The sequence below is a fragment of the Brassica napus genome, chromosome C5 (assembly GCF_020379485.1).
Source record: "Brassica napus cultivar Da-Ae chromosome C5, Da-Ae, whole genome shotgun sequence".
In the NCBI taxonomy this organism is placed as follows: domain Eukaryota; kingdom Viridiplantae; phylum Streptophyta; class Magnoliopsida; order Brassicales; family Brassicaceae; genus Brassica; species Brassica napus.
Window position 1 is genome coordinate 2,104,852 of NC_063448.1, and position 21,660 is coordinate 2,126,511.

The 21,660-nt window shown below is 41.4% G+C and overlaps 4 protein-coding genes across 7 annotated transcripts; 2 read left to right on the forward strand and 2 right to left on the reverse strand.

Annotated features, from left to right (window-relative positions):
• The first annotated feature begins 938 nt into the window (after positions 1-938).
• Positions 939-2,806, forward strand: LOC106396999 (pentatricopeptide repeat-containing protein At1g05600). Its single transcript, XM_013837521.3, has one exon. It carries the CDS (start codon positions 1,233-1,235, stop codon positions 2,754-2,756), a length of 1,524 nt encoding a protein of 507 aa, XP_013692975.1. The 5' UTR covers positions 939-1,232; the 3' UTR covers positions 2,757-2,806.
• A 212-nt stretch (positions 2,807-3,018) lies between these two features.
• LOC106397000 (inactive glucose-1-phosphate adenylyltransferase small subunit 2, chloroplastic) lies at positions 3,019-5,466 on the reverse strand. 2 transcript variants are annotated; one of them, XM_013837522.3, is made up of 8 exons: positions 4,847-5,466; positions 4,487-4,756; positions 4,250-4,417; positions 3,890-3,975; positions 3,693-3,810; positions 3,497-3,595; positions 3,301-3,426; positions 3,019-3,228 (listed from the first exon to the last, which is right to left on the reverse strand). In XM_013837522.3, the coding sequence occupies exons 1-8, from the start codon at positions 5,315-5,317 to the stop codon at positions 3,112-3,114; spliced, it is 1,455 nt and encodes a 484-aa protein (XP_013692976.1). In that variant the 5' UTR covers positions 5,318-5,466; the 3' UTR covers positions 3,019-3,111. The 2 variants fall into 2 exon arrangements, with proteins under 2 accessions (XP_013692976.1, XP_048613760.1); XM_048757803.1 differs by having other exon boundaries at positions 3,019-3,426.
• A 1,350-nt stretch (positions 5,467-6,816) lies between these two features.
• Positions 6,817-7,813, reverse strand: LOC106398216 (B3 domain-containing protein At2g24670). The gene has a single exon (XM_013838807.3). It carries the CDS (start codon positions 7,655-7,657, stop codon positions 7,019-7,021), a length of 639 nt encoding a protein of 212 aa, XP_013694261.1. The 5' UTR covers positions 7,658-7,813; the 3' UTR covers positions 6,817-7,018.
• A 1,002-nt stretch (positions 7,814-8,815) lies between these two features.
• LOC106400297 (type I inositol polyphosphate 5-phosphatase 13) lies at positions 8,816-13,878 on the forward strand. Of its 3 annotated transcripts, XM_048757801.1 has the most exons (10): positions 8,816-9,940; positions 10,030-10,282; positions 10,511-11,321; positions 11,405-11,529; positions 11,720-11,804; positions 11,928-12,093; positions 12,196-12,236; positions 12,318-12,585; positions 12,899-13,383; positions 13,443-13,878. In XM_048757801.1, the coding sequence occupies exons 1-10, from the start codon at positions 9,136-9,138 to the stop codon at positions 13,761-13,763; spliced, it is 3,360 nt and encodes a 1,119-aa protein (XP_048613758.1). In that variant the 5' UTR covers positions 8,816-9,135; the 3' UTR covers positions 13,764-13,878. The 3 variants fall into 3 exon arrangements, with proteins under 3 accessions (XP_048613758.1, XP_022558525.2, XP_048613759.1); XM_022702804.2 differs by having other exon boundaries at positions 11,928-12,236; XM_048757802.1 differs by lacking the exon at positions 13,443-13,878 and having other exon boundaries at positions 11,928-12,236; positions 12,318-12,593; positions 12,899-13,236.
• The last annotated feature ends 7,782 nt before the right edge of the window (positions 13,879-21,660 follow it).

Consider the following 21,660-nt stretch of genomic DNA (forward strand, 5'->3'; position numbering starts at 1 on the left):
ATGTGATCGATCGATGAGATTATCCCATCGATCGATCAAGGATATCAAGTGTTCCTCGGAATTTCCTCGGAATATTCCGAGGAAATTCTGAGGAACTAGTGTTTGGGGTTTCAAAATCTAGAATGTTTTTTTATAAACGGATCAATCGATGTATTTATGTCCAAAAACGCATCGATCGATCACTATGATGGACCAAAGCGTAACAATGTGATCGATCGATGAGATTATCCCATCGATCGATCAAGGATATCAAGTGTTCCTCGGAATTTCCTCGGAATATTCCGAGGAAATTCTGAGGAACTAGTGTTTGGGGTTTCAAAATCTCGAATGTTTTTTTATAAACGGATCGATCGATGTATTTATGTCCAAAAACGCATCGATCGATCACTATGATGGACCAAATCGTAACAATGTGATCGATCAATGGGTATATGTCCAAAAACGCATCGATCGATCACTAGTTCGTCGGAATTTCCTCGGAATATTCCGACGGATTGATGTTTCCTCGGAATTCCGTCGGTATATTCCGAGGAAATTCCGAGGAAACCCAAATTTTGGGTTTCCTCGGAATTTTCTCAGAAATTCCTCGGGAAATTCCGAGGATTTCATTTTTCGTCGGAATGTCCGTCAGAATACCGATGTTTTCTTGTAGTGAAACCGATTTTTAGAACCCTGATAAAATACGAATCCAATATATATAACTTGGTAAGAAAAGTTAAAGAAGAATCTTTTGTTGATAAATTTCCTTAATTGTTATTTTACTGGCAGAATATAACTTCTTCTTTTTTTTTTGCTTTTGGCACTAATCATGTCACATGTTTTGAGAGAGAGAAAGACATTCATGGATTGTCAATGTCACACATTGAAGTCTAAAAGCGGGGTTTAACGAGTAAAATAAAAAAAGTTATGGGGTTAAAGTTGAAACCTACATTATTTACCGATTGCGACCAAAAAAGTCAACACTTTCTCTTCCAAATCCTTTGTTCTCTTCACGAGACAGAACCTGAGTTACTTACTGTAGTAGCCGCAATCTCCAGGTATGTCTGTCTAATCTCCCGATTCCTAAAGTCTCAAACTTTAACTTTGTTACAATACTTTCTATGGCTAATTAAGTTGGAAGAAGTCAGAAAGCTTATCAATTTCAATTTGATTTGAGTGAAAAAAAATCAAATCTTTATCCCGAATGTGAGTCGTTGAAGAAAAAAGTTTCGAGCTTTATCATCAATCAATCCATGAGCGTTAGATGGCCAAGAGTGTTAACCCCAACGCTTCTTTCCCAAATCCTAAAGAAGCAAAAGAGCCCCGTCACAGCTCTCCGTCTCTTCGACCAAGCGAAAGAGCGGTTCCCTAGCTACAACGGCCACAACGGGTACGTCTACGCCGCCATGATCACCATCCTCGGCAAATCCAATCATCACATTCCTGAAATGAAGTATGTCATAGAGACGATGAAGGAAGACTCTTGCGAGTGTAAAGATACAGTCTTTGCATCGGCTATTAAAACATTCTCAAACGCTGGGAGGCTAGACGACGCCGTTTCGCTCTTCAAGAGCCTCCACGAGTTCAACTGCGTGAACTGGACTCTTTCCTTTGATACTCTTATGCACGAGATGGTTAGAGAAGAGAAGCTCGAAGCCGCTTGTGGCTTATTCAGAGAGTATTGTTACGGGTGGGAGGTGAGTTCGAGAATCAATGCATTGAATCTGCTTATGAAGGTTCTCTGCGAGGCCAACCGCTCTGACCTTGCTTCTCACGTCTTCCAAGAGATGAACTACCAGGGATGTTACCCGGACAGGGAGAGCTACAGGGTTCTGATGAGAGGGTTTTGTCAAGAAGGGAAGCTTCACGACGCCACGCATCTGCTGTACTCCATGTTCTGGAGGATCTCTCAGAAAGGCTCCGGCGAGGACGTTGTGGTTTACAGGATGTTGTTGGACGCGTTGTGTGACGCTGGGGAGGTCGAGGAGGCTGTTGAGATTCTCGGTAAGGTTCTGAGGAAAGGACTAAAAGCTCCGAAGAGATGTTACCATCGTATAGAAGCTGGACACTGGGAAGGTACCAGTGAAAGTAGAGAACGAGTGAAACGTTTGTTAACAGAGGCTTTGATCAGAGGAGCTATTCCCAGTTTGGAGAGCTATACCGCCATGGCTACCGATCTTTTCGAGGAAGGGAAGGTTGTTGAAGGTGGAGAAGTGCTTCTCGCGATGCGGAGGAGAGGCTTTGAGCCGACGCCTTTCATCTATAGCGCCAAGGTTAAGGCACTGTGTAAAGCTGGGAAGGTTGAAGAAGCGGTTTCTGTTATCAACAAGGAGATGATGGAAGGTCGTTGCCTACCAACGGTTGCGGTGTACAACGTTCTTATAAGAGGCTTGTGCGACGAGGGAAAATCAATGGAAGCTGCTGGATATCTCAAAGAGATGACTAAGCATGTTTCTTGCGTAGCGAATGAAGAAACGTATCAAACTCTGGTGGATGGTTTGTGTGGGGATGGCAAGTTTGTGGAAGCGAGTCAGGTCATGGAAGAGATGTTGATTAAAAATTTCTTCCCTGGTGTTGAAACTTACAGTGTGTTGATCAAAGGTCTTTGTGGTATGGAGCGGCGGTATGAAGCTGTGATGTGGTTGGAAGAAATGGTTAGTCAGGATATGGTGCCTGAATCTTCTGTGTGGAAAGCTTTGGCTGTGTCTGTTTGCTTTGGGGCTGTTGATGTTGTTGAGACAATTGAGCAAATGTTAAATCATACTCCTCCGTATTAAATGTTGTTGTAGAATAAAATTTTCGTTGCAAAATAAATTTCGTTTTAAGATTTTAATGGGTTTACCACCCTTGTATACATTAAAAAAAAATATATCGAATCTAATGGTTAAATAAGATAAAACGAACATTTAATTTTGTTTGTAGTTTGCTAGAAAAACTTAGAACAACGTCTAATTTGAGACAGAGAGAGTATAACTATGTTGCTTGATTTGTGAACTTAAGCAAGTTTGATGAGAATCAACGTGTTGAAGTTGGTATATGTGTAAGATGATGAGTTTTGCATACTACAATTTATAAGAATTTATTTTTACATTGAAAAAATGATGAATTTTGCAGATTACGAAGAAAAAAGGTTTAGATGATGGAGTCGTCTGGGATGACTGCGTTTCGAAGTATGACAATGATTCCTTCTCTTATAACATATCCTTCAGATTCTCTGTTACTTTCTTCAACATTGTCTCTATTGATAATCTGTGAATCAAAAAGATATTTAAAACTATGGAAACTGATTATTAGTTTTACGTAACCTGATTGTTTATTTACCATAACGTTTTGACCAATCCTTGCATTTTTATCTACAATGGCTTTTCTTATTCGACTCTTTTCACCAATCCCTATTCGAATCTCTTTCTTCTTTTCATTCCCTTTTCTTCTCACGTCTTCTTCCATCTGTAGACACATTAATGTAAGTTGATCTCAGCTAATCAGCGTAGCTTGCGATCCAAGAAACCATGTTTACCTCATAGATGTTAGAACCAACGATGATTGAATCTTCTATAATCACTTCATTTGCGATTCTTGTCCTCATTCCCACCACCGATCCTCTGATGACACATCTCTGTTCAATCAACCCCAAATTCACAAAACAGAAAGAAAACATGAGCTTTTGATCAACAATGGGGCTTCTAGGGTTTGAAGAAGAGTCTTGAAATTACATCGAGAATGCAACCGTCTCCGATGATACTGTCGGTTATTACAGCTTCTCCCATGGAGCTTGGAGGCAAACACCGAGGCATTGTGTAAAGAGGACATTGTTTGTCGTAGAATCTGCAACTACAAAAGAAGAAACCTTGATTTGAGTCACAAGTTTTCACATCTTAGAGTCATTAATAGGTCTCACAAAGGTTCAAACCTCTTAATACTCTCCATGTTAGCTCTATAGTAAGCTCCAACGCTCTTCACATCTTCCCAATATCCATCAAACATATGAGCTTTCACCTGAATAAAAAAAGATAGAGGTCTAATCAAATATAGGCTATAGTTTGGTTAGTTCGGTTCGGGTTTTTGGTATGGTTTGGTTATAATGTATTTAAAAAAATTAACCAATCGCCAAACCGAACTTAAAAAAAACCTACCGGATCGAACCGAACTCCCAGCAAACTAACTGGAAATTTTGGTTCCGTTCAGCGGGTTCGGTTCGGTTCAAAATCCCAGCCCTAAAGGCCTAAATATAGCTTATGATTGGTTCTTGTCTCTGTCAGATAACCTTTACCTTCATTCCATGAGAGATAGCACCGGGAATGATCTCACTGGCCATGTCTTTCGCTTTTACCAAACATTCTCTCAAAAGCTTCACCATCTGTTCTCGACCGATCACGTAAATCCCTGTGCTTGGAACATAGCAAGAAGATGTTCCATCACTTCTTGTTCTGCTCTCAACCTGCACTATTAACATTAGTCTCCAGCTCATTCTAAATGATACAGAACGTTACAAAGATATCTAACTCACGGAGATTAAATCTTGTTGAGTTTTCTTGGGATTGATAGTGAACTTAGTGACGAGATTAGTGGAATCAACTTCCATTAAACCAAAACCAGAGTCATGGTCTGTAGCAGAGCTTAGCCCAACAATTGTTATATCAGCTTTGCTTCTTCTATGATCTTCTATGAGCGTATTGTAGTCCATTCTATAGAGATGATGTCCTGGAAGAACCAAGAACTCTGTCACTGGGAACTCCTCGAATACCCACAAGCACCTTCTAATCGCATCAGCAGACCCCTTTTTGTTAAACAAAGGTTACTTTAACAACACGCAACAGATTTAAAAACAGAGGAAATTGATTTTTTTATTGACAGTTTTTGACCTAACCTGAAACCATCCTTGATCTTCAAGGCTTTGATAAGCTGCGATGACTTCAACGAACCGGTCTTTCCCGAGTCCAAATCCACTGTAAGCTTTAGTGAGATGTGAATTGAGAGAAGTTGAGTTAAACTGAGTGATTGCGTAGATCTTGGTGATGTCACTGTTGATGCAGTTGCTGATGACTGAATCGATAAGTCTGTAGTTCGCTGCAATGGGAATAGCACCTTTGGATCTCGTTTTGGTCAGTGGATAAAGCTCAGAGTCTGGTCCTCCTCCGAACACAATGGCAGCAACACTTTGGTTCAAAGGAAGCTGTTGAGTGTTTGAAACAGAGAGGTTAGGGCATGAGTTTGGAACGAAGATCTGCTTCAAGTTATAGTTATTTCTCTCTTGGTTATGATTGCTACTCGATCTTATCATATGAAGATTGGTTAATTTGGTGGAATATGAAGAGTAAGAAGAAGAATAGATCTGCATTTTCGATTACAAGCAGATATGCTTCAAGAAATAAAGAAAATGGGTTTGAGGTTTGAGAATATAAGGTGTTTGGTTTTTGTATTGGAGATTGAAACGTGTGATGGTGGTTTGTGGTGAGAACCGCCCGACATTTTCTGTTGCAGACATGATTTTTAGCTTTGCCCTTTGCTTGTGAAGCTATGTCTTCTGAAAACCTCTTTAACTTGTCCTGTCTCTTTACATTAGATTCCTACCTTCTTCTGCTTCTTTTTCTTTTTCGGTATTATAAAGATACCTCTAGCTAGTGCTAAATATATACAAATATATCCGATCTAAGCTAATTACTTTATAAAAATGACAGGAGAAAAGGATATCTAGGAAATGCTTGAAAAAAGAAACTTCAGAGGTTTTGAGGAATAGTGCATGCATCACATGAATCACGCATGTGGAAAGATCTATTTTATAATCATTTATGGGAAACGAATAATATTGCCGAATATTTCTAAATAGGAATGGTCAGAACTGAATATAATAATAGCCAGAATAGTGTTTTTTTTGTTGGGTTCTCACTAATCCTACTTTTTGTTTTCAAACTATTCTCTCTAATCATACTTAAGGAATTGTACAAACTTAAACCGCACAGTTTCCTATCAGTTTTTTTCTTTCTGTGTGTTAATTGTATACTACAAAAATCAATTGTGGTAAAAAAATAATAATATGTTCATTTAAAAATCCAATAACAAAAAAAAAGTAGCCAGAGCAAACAGTTTTTATCAAAGATTTTTAGAAATTTAGAATCCTAAAATGATAAGGGCATAATGGAAAAATTATCAAGGATGGCGTGGATCCGAAGGTAAGCATGCTATGCCCTTGGCTAATCATTTGTATCTTTTTGTTTTTGTTTTTGTCAATCTTACAAATTAGGCTTTAGTTTTGAGAAGCTTGAAGCTTATTTAGCCTCCTTTAAAGTTTTCGTAGCAAATCAAACGTACGTATAAAATTATGTTTACGAATCAGATTAACGTACGTATAAAATTAACACCAGTTTTTATTACGAATCAGATTAACATACGTATAAAAAATGTTAGGGTTTTAGCCTCAATTACAAAAAAAAATGTTAGGGTTTACGGTTTCAACTTTTAAGGTTTGAGGTTGTATGGTTTCATGGCCAAGAGTCAGTAGATCTCCAAGTAAATAAGGAATCAGATTAGCATCAGTTTTAGTTTCTTAGATCAAATTATTAAACATTAGCAGTCAATAAACCAAGTACTACTACTTTTCATGTTAAAGAACAAGTCTACTCGTAGCAAGACTGTTCTTTTACAGTTTAGTACATCTTCATTTGACTTCATTGAATATTATGAACAAGCTAGGTACGAGATTCTACTGAATCGATGTCTGGGTATCAAAAAATTACTAAAATAAGATAAATTAATCCGTGTATTTCAACTCAACTTTGTTGTGAGACAAAAAAAAACTTTGTTGAGACAAAAGCAGTTATGTCATCAAGATAATTCAATGAACCTAAGCACCCAAAAAGAATCTTAATGAAGAATTGAATATTTAATTTAGTGAATGAAGATAATTATTAACTCTTAACTAATTAGTAAACAAAAAGATGATTACTAATTAAGTAAATCCCAAAACAAAACACAGGAAAAATAATGAATTCAGAAAAATCTCAAACTTACCTACTTAGCCATCATTAGGTTTTCCCAAGTGTCACGGTTTAGGTTTGCCTGAATCAGTGGATGGCGGAAGAAGGATGAGAGCAAAATAGAGTTTGCCATTAGAGTGAAAAGACCAGAGGCGAATGTTATCTTTTTCTTGAAGGTTTATATCTTTGACCACTTGATTCCACCCTGTAAGCAAATTATAAATAGGACGACCGCTCATGTCCCATATCCTCAGATTCACCTCCCATCTACGCAGCTTGCAATCAATAATAGTTGCGTCTAAGCCTTTCCCGCTAAGCCCCTTTTCTTTGATCGTTTTCTCTACTTCAGTCACGAAATCTTCATCAACGATTTGACTAGGTGGCATTGAGAGACGTCCGTTATTTGGATTGAGATCAGTAGCAGTCAGACTCTTCTCTATGATCATCTTTGGTCCGACTCCGATATTGTCTCTTATAAACTTATCCAGCCAATACGGCATCTTCGATTTCGTTCCCACGTCCAAACAACGACTAACCTTGCAGTCTTCAGTTTTAGGAATAATCGTTAACTCCATAGCATTAGCAATATTTTTCCATAGTTGAATCTTCTTATATTCTTCCGCGGTTGGCTTTGAACAATTCAAAGCCATTAATAAATTTGCACACTCCAAAACGTCTTCAGGTACCTCTTCTTTGCTCGTCATTCTTTCTATCTTGCTGTGTTTTTATTCTGTCTAATCATATAATACAAAGATACTATATATAGAGAGATTCGTGAGCTTCTTCTCTCTTTACCAAATTCTATTAGGATTTTAGTGTTTGACTTTGTTTCATACGTTTAATATATTTTTTTTAATTATTGTGGTTTTCTTGATGGATTAGGATTTATAAAATCACGTTATTTCCGGACCTAAATGTTCACAAAATTTGTAATAAAAATCTAGATAAACCATTACGGGAAAAGCCCTAAAAACACTTTGAAAGTAAGCGGTGTGGGTTTTATATTTTCTCTTTAGAGTTATGCAGATTAAAATTCCGAATAAAAAAATACTTAAACTCGCAGTATTTACTTGGATGAAAGCCCTTTTTTACTTGGATAATATCGACTTCTCATAGACTTGTCATGCGACCTTCTTCGACTCGGCTCCATTCTTGCTAGTCATCAACTTTAACAAGGCAACAGCCACTCAGGCATTGGCCGTATCGTACACGGAGAAAGAGACTCCCGTTGCTGAACGATGATCGGTCTTGCGTTTTACCGTCATATAGGTTATTTTTCCATGGGATATGCAAAAAAGGAGAATTTGATGTTTCTGGTGGGTCTTTTGGAGATTCCATTAATGGGCCGTCGTAAGTCAAAATATTTATTTTTTTTTAAACAGCAAAAATCATTTCAGTGCTAAGTCTAAATATTTGTTAAACTAATTTTTTAATAATCATATCATCAAAAGTCATTTCATTGCCATGCTTTCACCCCAAATAATCTCGACCTTTAACTCTTTCTCGCTTATTCTGCCATCAAATTTCTTAACTTCTCTAATGACTTTGCGTTTGGTCCAGAAGGTTTAGCGCTCTTGTTCTAATTCCTTGTTTTATTTTAAAATTAAGTGAATTGTGTTCGTTTTTTTCTAGTTTCAAAGAAGGGGGGGGAGAGGGGGATAATGTTTACCTCACCGGCTTATGGCTATGGAAGGATTGTGTTCATTGCCGGCTTAGATTTGTACTAGCTGCAGTTTAGTCCGTTTAATATAATCTTCTGATGATAAAAAAAAAAAATTCTCATAATCAATATGTCATTACCATGCATTGCACGATCTCCATGTAGATAATAAAAAGAGGTAAAATAAAATAGGCAAATTGAGAGAAACAGAAATAACTAAGGGGTTTAAGCATAAATTAGCAAAAGTAAAACAAGTGAACGTGATAAGGACTGGAAGCATAAAATATTGAAAATATAATAACACTTCCGTTTCTCTGACTGCTTCTTCCTTGGAAGAATCACAGAACACACTCGCAAAAAAAAAAAACCACAGAGACATGAAAACAATAACAAACACATTCGATTCCGTAAGTTTCTTCTCTCTCTCCCACAACGACGTGCTCTCCTCTATCTCACTCCTCTCTTTTTATCTTCCCCATTCTTCACATTTACCTTTGATCATCATCATCATCATCACCTCATATGGATTCTCGAATCATCAAAGAAGAAGCCGAGGAGGCGGCGTTGGCCTCTCTCCTCCCTCCCCCTCCGCATCGCAAGACGCAATCTTTCAACCAACAATTCGGCGAGAAGCCGCCGCACCACCAGATCCGCAAGCACAGCCTCGACGAGGTCCCTATATCCTCCACGCCGGCATCCGCAACCGAATCCGCCGTCTACTTCGACTCCTCCGACGACGAGTTCTCCACCGGAGGAGCCGGAGACAGCTTCTTCGACGGAAGCAGCGCTGGCGAGGATTACTCCGTCGTCACTCCTCCTCCTAATATTGGGGACGACGCCGTCGAGCCGCTCCCGGAGTTCATCGGCGCGGGAGGCGGCGCCGGGATATTCAAGGTTCCGGTACGCGCGGCGGTGCACCCCGGCCGGCCGCCGTGTCTGGAGCTGAGGCCGCATCCGCTCAGGGAGACGCAGACGGGGAGGTTCTTGAGGAACGTCGCTTGCACGGAGGCCCAGCTGTGGGCGGGTCAAGAGAACGGCGTGAGGTTTTGGAAGTTAGAAGAGGCTTACGTGGCGGGGCGTGGGGTCGGCGGGAAAGTAGAGCGAGGGGATGAGGATACGGCGCCGTTTCGTGAGTCTGTTACAACTTCCCCAACCTTGTGTTTGGTGGCTGACGAAAGCAACAAGGTTCTGTGGAGCGGCCACAAGGATGGGAAGATCAGGGCTTGGAACATGGATCAGCATGATGATGATTCGGATCCGTTCGAGGAGCGAATCTCGTGGCAAGCTCATCGCGGTCCGGTGAACTCAATCGTCATTAGCTCTTATGGTTAGTTTATTCTGATTAATTAGTTTGTTTCTATATTCAAAAAAAAAAAAAATAGTTTGTTTTTGATCATGCTTATGTTGATGGTGTAGGTGATATGTGGTCATGTTCTGAAGGAGGTGTGATCAAGATATGGCCTTGGGACTCGTTAGAGAAATCTCTTCTGCTTAAACCTGAGGAGAAACATATGGCTGCGATGTTAGTGGAGAGGTCTGCCATTGACCTCAGGAGCCAAGTTACTGTCAACGGGACATGCAGCTTATCTTCCTCGGAAGTCAAATACTTGTTAGCCGATTCTGTTAGAGCTAAAGTGTGGGCTGTGCAGTCACTCTCTTTCTCTATCTGGTAATGACACATTGATGTTTGAACTGTTCTTTTCAGCAGGACCGGCCTTTGGGAATTGTAGATGACTTAGTAAAGATTTTAATACAATTTTTTTTTTTACAAATCTGAGGAATTTTTTTTTTTACAAATTTGAGGTCCATAAACAAATGTTTCATCCGGCTTTGCCCAGGATCGGCTCTGCTTTTCAGTCACTTCTTAATCACTACAAGAGATTATTGATATGTGCAGGGATGCTCGGAGTAAAGACCTTTTGAAAGTTTTCAACGTTGACGGACAAGTCGAATGTCGTGTAGACATCATGCCATCTATACAAGACCAGCAAGTCGACGACGAGATGAAACTCAAGTTCTTCTCACCTTCCAAAAAGGAGAAACCACAGGGGTTTCTACAGCGGTCACGTAACGCCATAATGGGAGCTGCTGGAGCTGTACGCAGAGTCGCCAGTAGAAGTGCAGGAGCGTTCTTGGAAGATACAAGGAAAACAGAAGCTATCGTCTTAGCTGCGGATGGAACTATTTGGACAGGAAGCATGAGCGGTCAGATTGCTCAATGGGATGGAAACGGAAACCGCTTGAGGGATGTGAACCACCACCACAGGCCTGTTTTGTGCTTTTGCTCTTTTGGTGATCGGATCTATGTTGGTTACGCGAGTGGTTACATCCAGGTATTGGATCCTGATGGGAAGTTGATAGCGAGCTGGGTTTCGCATAATGAGCCTGTGATAAAGCTAGCAGCTGGTGGTGGTTTCGTTTTTAGTTTGGCTAGTCATGGTGGAGTACGAGGGTGGTATGTGACGTCTCCAGGACCGTTGGATAATATAATCCGAACTGAGTTGTCTCGGAAGGAAAGTTCTTACGCTAGACAAGACAATGTTAGGATTTTGATTGGTACGTGGAACGTTGGTCAAGGACGGGCTTCACACGATGCGCTTATGTCTTGGTTGGGATCTGTCACTTCAGATGTTGGTATTGTCGTTGTTGGGTTGCAAGAGGTGGAGATGGGGGCAGGTTTCCTTGCTATGTCTGCCGCTAAGGAAACGGTAACTAATAACTCCTTTTAGTACTTGTTTGATTTTGCTTGAACTTGAATTCAACGTGAGATCATGTTTTTCGTGGTTGTTAGGTTGGACTTGAGGGAAGTGCTGTGGGGCAATGGTGGATTGATGCAATTGGAAAAGCACTTGATGAGAATAACACTTTTGAGCGTATGGGTTCAAGGCAGTTGGCTGGACTTCTGATATCTCTTTGGTAAGTGAAACTTCAGTCATGAAATGCATTGTTGTGTTACAAAAAAAAGAAGAAAAGAAATGATGCATTGTCATGCTTAGCTTGTAACATTTTTTTGATGTCTGTAATCACTTTGATTATTTAGCTAAAGTATGTGTCACATGTTTTCTTCCCATGTTAAACTCCTTGTGTGTTGTAAATTTTTGCTTAGGGCGAGGAAGGAGATTAGAACACATGTTGGAGATCTTGATGTTGCAGCAGTCCCTTGTGGCTTTGGCCGTGCCATTGGCAACAAGGTAGGTCTTACTCTATCTCCACTTTATTTTGAATTACAAAAAAAAAATATTCCGTCTCTTATCTATATTAAAATGTGTGTGAGGAGCTTGTTCCGCTTACTAAGATTCTACTTGTCAAAATAGGGAGGTGTGGGTCTGAGAATCAGAGTTTATGACCGAATCATGTGCTTTGTGAACTGCCACTTGGCTGCGCATTTGGAGGCAGTTAACCGCAGAAACGCCGATTTCAATCACATTTTTAGATTAATGGTCTTTTCAAGAGGACAAAATCTAAGTAACGCAGCAGCTGGTATGGTGCAGTTCCTGTTTATGTCTTGCTCACTTGGCTTATCCACATATTTATTCTGGCTACTTTACTCTTCTGGTTTGCCGTGGGCCCTCTCTCTTGCAGCTGGCGTCTCCACAGCAGCTTATACACTCAAGACTACCACTGTATGTTCACAAAGCCAGTGGCGAGTTTATGTTGTTTCTTCCTTTAGTGTTGGTATTGAACATGTTTTGTCTGTTTTCTAGAGTCCAAGCATTGGCACTGAAGAAGCCAAGTCTGATTTAGCAGCAGCAGACATGATCGCATTTTTTGGCGATTTTAACTATAGGCTGTTTGGTATAACCTATGATGAAGCGAGAGACTTCATCTCGCAGCGGTCCTTTGACTGGCTCAGAGAAAGAGACCAACTCAGACAAGAGATGAAGGCTGGAAAAGTCTTCCAAGGAATGCGTGAGGCATTAATCACTTTCCCTCCCACTTACAAATTCGAAAGGAATCGTCCAGGCCTAGGAGGTGAACATGTACTCTCTCCTTCAAATTAGTTGTCGTTCTAAAGTTTTGCACACAAGTTAAAACTAGTTAAATATTCAAATTTACCTTGTTTATTAGAATCACATAACATTTATTGTTTATTTTAGTTTAATTAAGAACGAAAAAGATAAATAAATAGAAAAAGTTGCATTGAATCATTAAACAATATTTGTTTTGTAACAAAATTTATATGCTACAACGACATTTAATTTGAAACGATGTTATTAACATATGAATTTGAGACAGTTTTGTTCTGCTCTAGAAAAACTTAGACTCTCTGTTCTGTACCCTCCAGGATATGACTCAGGGGAGAAAAAGCGAATCCCTGCATGGTGTGACAGAGTTATATACAGAGACACTCAATCAAGCCCGTTTTCACAGAGCAACTTGCAATGCCCTGTAGTTTCATCGGTTATAATGTATGAAGCTTGCATGGATGTTACTGAGAGCGATCACAAACCTGTACGCTGCAAGTTTCATGCGACCATAGCACACGTTGATAAATCTGTGCGGAGACAGGAGCTGGGAAATATAATAAGGTCCAATGAGAAGATAAGATCCATATTCGAGGATCTTAAATTTGTTCCGGAAACAACTGTTAGCACCAACAACATTGTGCTTCAGAGTCAGGACACAGTCATACTAACAATCACAAACAAATCAACAAGCAAAGCTATTTATAGCATTCTCTGCGGTGGTCAGACTATAGTTAGGGATGATGATGGTGAAGAGTCTGATTATACTCCACGAGGCTCCTTTGGTCTACCTCGCTGGCTTGAGGTATTAAATTATATTACAATGCTAAATGAAACTCAAAATTTAATGATTTTTTTTTGTAGGTTTCACCGGGAGGTGGGATAATTAAACCAGAAGGATCAGTGGATGTGAAAGTTCATCACGAAGAGTTTTACACGTTGGAAGAGTATGTTGATGGTATCCCACAGAATTGGTGGTGTGAAGACGCTCGAGATAAAGAAGCAATCCTGATGGTGAACATTCGAGGTAGCTGCTCTACTACATGGACAAGCCACTCTGTTAAAGTCCGTCACTGCTACTCAGGCAGAGTATGTCTCCTTGATCCCAAACCCACAAACCTTACAAAGAACCTAGGCGGTTCACGTCGCCATCCAACGGATACTAGACGGGGTAAAAGCCGGTGATGAGCTCTTGTAACATTGACACTTATGACTAGATCCTAGAGTAGAAGAACAACAAAGCCATCAAATAAAAAAATGCATGAGGTGAAGAATTGCTTTTATTCATTTTTTTAAAATATTCTTTCGAGAATCCATGTTGTATCAGAAACTGTAGATTTGCTTTGAGACCATTCCTCAGTTAGGCTCGTATTCAACTTTGGAGTCTCCTCACTTGAATCTAAATGGTTTAAGTAAGACTTGTGTAAACATATGTTACTTGTTGAGACTTAGATTAGGTAGTTTATCAGTTTTTTTTTTGAAACACTACTTATATTAATTCAAACGCTCTAAACAGAGTTTGTTGCTGCCATAGTGGCCAGCTCCAAAGATAAAACATTCTTTGCCAATCCATCCGCTACACTGTTTCTCTCACGCGAGATCCAGGTGAACGAAATAGATTCAAAAGAAGAGGCAATATAATAAATGTCAGCTAAAATGCCATACAACCCAACTAGTGGGGAGCGCAAGTTAATAGCTTTGATCAGGATCGCCGAATCCGACTCACATCTAAGCTTGGGAAGGCCAATTTCCCTGCACTTCAGGAGGGCTTCTCTCATCGCCAGTCCTTCCGCTGAAAGAGGGGACTCAACATGCTGCTTGGTGGTCGAGAAAGGGGAGACTCTCTCCTGTCGATTAGTTGTCCATCCTAGCCTACAACTTTTAAATTCTCGTTCCAGGCAGCATCGGTTCTCACCAAGACTCAGTCATTATGAAGTGGGGGTCTGGGTGGTAGTGCTTGTTTTGGCGAAGACAGTTGAATTTGGCTAGATATCCATTCTTGGGCGCAAGCGGTTGCTCTGGATATAGTTTCCTCCACCGTGATGATTTTTCCTTCAAACACCAACTTGTTGCGAGCTAACCATAATTGCCAAGTGATCCAAGGGGCAAGAGCTCCTGTAGAAACTCCGGTTGGTGGCAAGTTTTTCCTTGAGCAGAAGCTGCTCCAGTTGCTCCTTAAATCTATGGATCCACTGTATTCAATGCTTGGGGAGACAGGGGCTGTTTCCCATACCTGTCTAGCAAAGTCGCAATGAAAGAGCAGGTGATCAATAGATTCAGGTAGATTACATCGTTTGCACTGTCCATTGGTGTTGATTCCCCGGGATTTGAGAGCTTCGCCCACAGGTAGCGCCCCATGAAGAGCTTTCCAGATGAACAGCTTGATCTTTGGTGTTGTTTGAAGTTTCCAAACATTCCTCTTCCAGTCGTAGGATGCGTCCTCCGTGCTTACTGCATCCTCTACGGTTCGAGAAGAGAGGACTGTAGCATAGCCGGTTTTGGTAGAGTAATCTCCTGTATCAGTGCTCAGCCATGAGAGTTTATCCGGAGCCCCGGTTAAGCTTGGCTTAATGGCTAAAATTCTTTGTTCCTCGAAAGGGAGAACACGCTGGATCATCCCAATATCCCATTCATTCCGGTCCGGGAGCATGAGGTCAGACACAGTGAGATGTGAGAATTCTCTTGGTGGTGGTCCCATGGGTCTCAGCTGTGTGGAGCAACTGAGCCATGGTTTTGCCCAGATGTTGATGCTGGAGCCATTTCCTACTTTCCATCCTGCGGAGTTGACGATGATATCACGTCCAATCAAAACTCCACGCCAGCCATGTGAGATAGCAGTTTTTTCTGAGCATTCTAAGAAGCTTTCAGAACTGCAATATTTTCCAAGTAGAACTCTTCCGAGTAGGCTCTCGGGGTGGTTAATGATTCTCCAGCTCAGCTTTGCGAGAAAGGCTTCATTAAAGCTCTGTATGTCTCTGAAATTTGAACCTCCACTCTCTTTTGGTTGCACCAGCTTAGACCAAGCAATCCAAGCCATTTTCTTATCTCCTATGTTTGTGTCCCACCCGAATCAAGTCAGCGTTGATTGAATTCTCTTGCACAGAGATATCGGCAACTGGAAACAGGACATGGCATGCGATGGAATGGGAGATAATACACTGGTAAGCATAGTCATCTTCCCCGCAGTAGACAAAAACCTGTTTGACCAGCCGCATGCTTTTTGCTTTATTCGATCCACAATAGATGAGAAAAGATCTCGTTTCTTCCTTCCAAACAGTTCTGGGAGTCCGAGGTATTTTCCGATACCTCCCTCTTTCTGAATCGAGAGAACATCCTTGACAGCTGTTTTGAGAGCTGCCGGTGCGTGCCGAGAGAAATTAATCGAAGATTTCTCAGTGTTGATTGACTGCCCGGAAGCCTCCTCATAGCGCTTCAGTAACCGGCACAAAGCCTCGCCATTTTCCTTGCTTGCTCTAAGAAAAAACATTGTGTCGTCGGCGAAGAGGAGATGGTTGAGACGAGGACAGCCTCGTGCTACACGGACCCCTTTAAGGGTTCTTTCCTCTTGCGCTTTGTTACATAGACCCGAGGGAACCTCACTACACAAAATAAATATGTATGGTGAGAGAGGGTCTCCTTGACGGATACCTCTACTCGGTGTGACTCTTCCTCTAGGCGAGCCGTTAATGAGGAAGGAGTAAGTAACAGTAGAGACACACTGCATAATCCAGTTGGTCCACTTCGGATGGAAGCCGAGGCGTTGAAATACCAATCTGATGAAGTCCCATTCGAGCCTATCATAGGCTTTGCTCATATCGGTTTTAACCGCCATAGATACTTTCTTCTCAGCCTTGGACGTCTTGAGATAGTGAAGGACTTCATGAGTGATGAGGACATTATCCGATATTGCCCGGCCCGGGACAAAGGCGGACTGGTTCTCTAAGATGATGTTCGATAACAGTGGCTGCAATCTCTTGGTCAAGATCTTGGAGATGATCTTGTAGTAGACATTGCAGAGAGTGATGAGCCTGTATTCCGCAACTGTCTTCGCTTTGAATCTTCGGGATGAGACGGATATGGGTTTCGTTGATCTTGTCTGGAAGCTTATCCGACACGAAGAACTCCTGGATTTCCTTGACTATATCCACTCCTATATTTTCCCATTTCGTGTGGAAGAAGCTGGCCGAGAAGCCATCTGGCCCCGGCGCTTTGTCTGCGTGAACAGAGAACGCTGCCTCTTTGATCTCCAATGCAGATGGTATGCGTATTAGCACTTCATTTGTCTCTGTCGAGATCATTGGGGAGAGGGCGTAGTGCACCGTATCTTCTCTATCTCCACCCATAGAGGTAAACAATCGCTGGAAATAATCAACAATAACCGTCCCAATTTGATCCTCCTGGTAGACTGCTTCCCCTTCTGAGTTCTCAATGACCGAGAGTGCATTAACTAGTTTCCGGTTCTTTGAAACAGCGTGAAAGTAGCCGGTGTTTCTGTCTCCTAGGCTGAGCCACAACTGCATGCTCCTTTGTTGCCAGTAGCTCTCCTCTGCTGCATAGGCTTCGTCGAGTTCCTTTGACACTTTCGCTATCAGCTCTGTGTCATTTACAGGATCCGTTAATGCTTGCTCCAGCTGGTGCTTCTTTTCCTCTATACGGGCTCTACTGTTTAGAGCCTGCTGTCTGCTCCATTCGATTAGGACTGTTCGTATAACAGAGATCCTATCATTGATAGTTCTAAAGGATCCATTCTTCCATGTCTTGGCCACTAAGTCTTTTACTTCCGGGTTGTTCTTAAGCCGTCGATCATAGCGGAACAGTCCACGCTTCTTCTTCTTTTCTGGCTCGAAAAAGGATAGTAAGGGTTTGTGGTCAGATCCTTCAAAGGCAAGATAATGGGATCTTGCAGTCGGAAACAAACCAGCCCAGTCACTATTTGCAACTGCACGATCTAGTCTACAGCGCACCAGATCATCACCACGTTGCCCTCTCCATGACAGGAAATCTCCCGAGTATTGTAGGTCAAATAAATCACCTTCGGAGAAGAAGGTTCTCAAATCTGTGAAGGATCCTTCAGGGCGAATTGCCCCACCATCTTTCTCTGCGTTGCTAAGTAGGTCGTTGAAATCACCGGTTAAAAACCAGGGTGCTTCTCGGGCCGCATTCAGATCAATCAAATGATCCCATAGTTCTTTTCTTCGAGGTCTGTTAGTATCGCCATAGACAAAGGAAGCGAAAAAAATTTTCCCTTCAAAGATAATACAAGTATCGATACAGTTTGCAGAAGTAGATATAACTTGAAGGTTGATTTCTTGCTTCCAAAATAGCGCCAATCCTCCAGCACCTTGTCCCACAGGTGGTACTAAAACTCTGCTTTCATACTTCAGCTTGTCCGTCTTCTTTGCAACAAAGCTGTCTGGGTTTTTAGTTTCCATGAGGAATAGAGTGTCAGGAGAGGTGTTTCTCTTCATCTCTTTTAGACGTCGAACTGTCCGGGGATTCTCCAAACCCTGACAGTTCCAACTCGCAACTTTTAAGGAACGAGAGAAGATGGATTTTGAAAATCCACCTTTCTTCTTCTTGATGACGCCGGAATCAGATTGCAGATGGGCAGGTCCTCCGAGTTTGATTGTACTTATGTTCTTCCGTTTGCTCCTCGGGCTCCTCAGGATCCTCGTGATGAGGAGGGTTTTGACTTTGCCTTCTGCGGGTTTCTTTGATCCGTTTCCGGAATGAGTTTTCTTCTGGTGAGAGGTGGCTTGTCTTGTTGGAGTTTTCTCTTTTTGGAAGTCGATCCTCTGATTAACTTTGGGCTTCCTTGCACCATACGTCTTCCTGGTGGTCTTCCAGGCTTTCGCCTGCCTGTGTCCTTGGTTGCGTCTTGGGCTGATTCTTGTATCGTTTGGACCGTAGGCCCTAACTGGAGAGTAGCTGGTACTCTTTCCGCTGTCGGTTGCTGTTCCGGGCTTTGCAAGGTATCTGTAGGATCTATCAAGGTTGCCTGCAACATAAGTGCCGCTGTTTCCTCCATTTCACCTTCTTCCTCTGCTCTTCTCATATGTTCCTTGCGGGCCGTACTCTCAGTTGGATCGTTGCATTGGGTGTATTGTATCATGGTCTCCCTGACTTCTCCCACTGCTGCATTAAAGACTTCCACTGGGACCGAGGCTTGAACTTCTTCCAGGGGAATCCCCCTATTTGGATTGATTCTTGACTGCCTTGAAGGAGGTTCCTCTCTTGCTGGTATTGATCTATCACTGGATCTAGCAGGTTGCAGGCTGCGGTCCCTGGATAAGTATTTATCTGAAATGTCCCTTCTCAGGTCCCGTGGCCTAGAAGAAACCTCACGCAGGTGCATGTTTGCGTCACGGTGATAGGAGGAGCGACTATCTTGACTATGGTAGTCCTCTCTCCCCCGCTTGGGGTCCTCACTAAAGTATCTTCGAGGGACTGTATCCTGGCTGGAACGAGACCTGCGTCGGGCCTCTAGTTCATCTCGCGCATCAACCTGTCGATCTCGCCGGTTATAGTCTTGCCTTCCTCTGTGCTCCGATTCTTGAGCTGTGAAATGGAAGATATTTGACCCTGAGTCATGTTGCTTGTAGTGCGTTCCCCTTCTCTTGGACTCCTCATTTCCCACTGAAGCTTCCTGGGCTTTAAGAGCTCTTGCTTCATGCTTGGCCTCCAAGCAATCCTTTAAATCATGATCCAAGCGAAAACATTTAGGACAATGCCTATCAAGCTTTTCGTAGACGAAGCTCGCTGTGACTTCATCTCCATTCGCATACTCAATCACCGATGATTTGATCAGCGGGAGCAGTCCATTAATCTACACCCTCATTCTCACCGTTGATGAAGTGATCTCCATCTTTTCAAAAACCCCCAGATCTTCGCCAAGTTTCTGGATTGTCTCCTCTGTCCATAGATGTACAGAAATTCCTTGAACTTTAATCCAAAAAGGCAAGAGAGATGGGAAATTTTTGGAGACTGTGGGTTCCCATCTCTGGACAATAACCATCCATCTTCCATAATAATAGGGTCGTTTTTCCAGGACCGTTAGTAGATCCTCCTCATTGTCAAATTGAAACTGGAACATACCGTTTCCTAGTTCAGAGCCAACCGGTTTGGATTTTGCCTTCCAGAGATCGGTGAAGAAGGGAATGAGAGACCAGACTCGCTGCGCCGTTCGGTTAGTAACACGACCTATGAGTGTTAGAGAGTGGCGTTGCAAGAGCTCAGCATTATCCGGATCTTGGATTCTGATGCGAGCAGTTCTTGGGGCTTGAGAGGGGTCAGTAGCCATTTCTTTTCCCTTATCCTCTCTCCTGAGTCTTCTAGACATCTTTTATTGTGTGGTGTAAGGCACGAAGAAAACTATTGTAATAACAGGAAACCCTGTGATAGATAGTTCCTTAGAAGCCGCTTGAGGGCTTTAAGTAGTTGCTGGTGGAGTCAACTTGTGAGCAATAACTTTTTGGTGGTTGGGGTTTAAAGCCAGATCTTCTTCTAGTTTGTGATAGAAAAGTATATAAGGACCTCCTTAAGCAAATTTGTGAGCTCCTTGAAAGGCTTCTGTGTTCACGTCTCTGTTTTGAGGAAACCCTCGGTGTAGTGGAGATCTTCAGCAAGGTTGGGACCTGGAAAGGAAACAGGCTCCGTTGCCGGGAAAGGCGTGACTTTGGGTTGAAACGACCGGTTGGCAATCTCCAGCAGGCAAGTTAAGCGGCGTGATGGCGGCTCCGGCGGTCCCTCCGACCATGGTCGGGGGAAGAACCCGATGTGTAATAGACCAGAACGTAAAGATATCCAATGGTTTTTCCAAAAGAAGAAAGAAATTCGAAAAAACTCTGTTGACTTTTGGACAAGTGCAGGTTACTGGACAGGAATATGCTTGGGTCTCTTGGTTAAAGACTGCTCTCGAAAAAGTAGCCTGGGAGAGAAAAAGTCGCTTCAACTCAGGGGCGGAGGCAGCATATGAGGAGGGGGGTCAGCTGACCCCACTACTTTTTAAAAAACAATTGATTTTTTTTAAACAGAATTTGTGTTGACCCCACTAAAAAAATAATTTTGACCCCACAAAAATAATTACTAAACATTGGAGATAAAATTTAATTGTACAACTAAAATAATTATACTTTTTATCATTGAAACTTTGGAGTTATATTAGTTTGAACCTCATTTTTCTATAATTATCCAAAAATATAAAAACTCTAAACACGTTTTGTTATTTTAAACTTTAGTAATATGTTAGTTTAATTCCAAGTTGTATTAGGTCCAACTAATTTACAATATATAAACATTATAAAACAAGTAAACATAAAAAAGAAAAGAAGACTATATTTTTAACTCGTGAACGGGAACAGAAGACGACGGCGGACTCATAACTCGTGCTCTATAATTATTTTTAGTTCAATTTTAGGTTGGTTTTCTATATTTTTAGCCAATAAAACTGTCATAAAAAGTTTCAAGCTATGAGTGTGCATATAGTAGAATTGATATAATCGTGTGGTTCGGTCTGAGAAGATTTTAAAGATAGAGATAGAGCTATGTTTTTATTCATTGTTGCTATGTTTTTTCTTGAAAGCTTAAAAAATACAGAACACTCTAAACAAGAATCGGTCATTGTACAAACGTTTTTTGGTTTGAATAAATTCTTACATTCAACGGAAAAGGAAGTGTGCCTATATGTAGTTTTTTGTGGTTTATAAATTATTTTTTTGATTTTTTCTGACCCCGGTACAAAAATTTTCTGGCTCCGCCACTTGCTTCAACTGGTTTAGTAGGCTTTCCTTACTAACCAAGATTTTATCAGTTTGTTAGTGCTTGCTTTTTTGACTATAAATGTTTGCTATTTCTTTTCTTCTTTCTTTTTTTTTGGAAAAGTTCTTTTCTTCTTTCTTGCTAAAATTGTTCTATTTTGTACTTTCGTATATTATAATTTGACAGAGACCATGACCATTTAAAGTCCTCCAATATTTCCTACGAGGTTTCCTCGGCTCTTAACATTTATTCGTATATATTAGAATACACCAAAAAAAATTTTGGTATGATAGAATACACCAAATTATTTGCCCAGAGTAAGAAT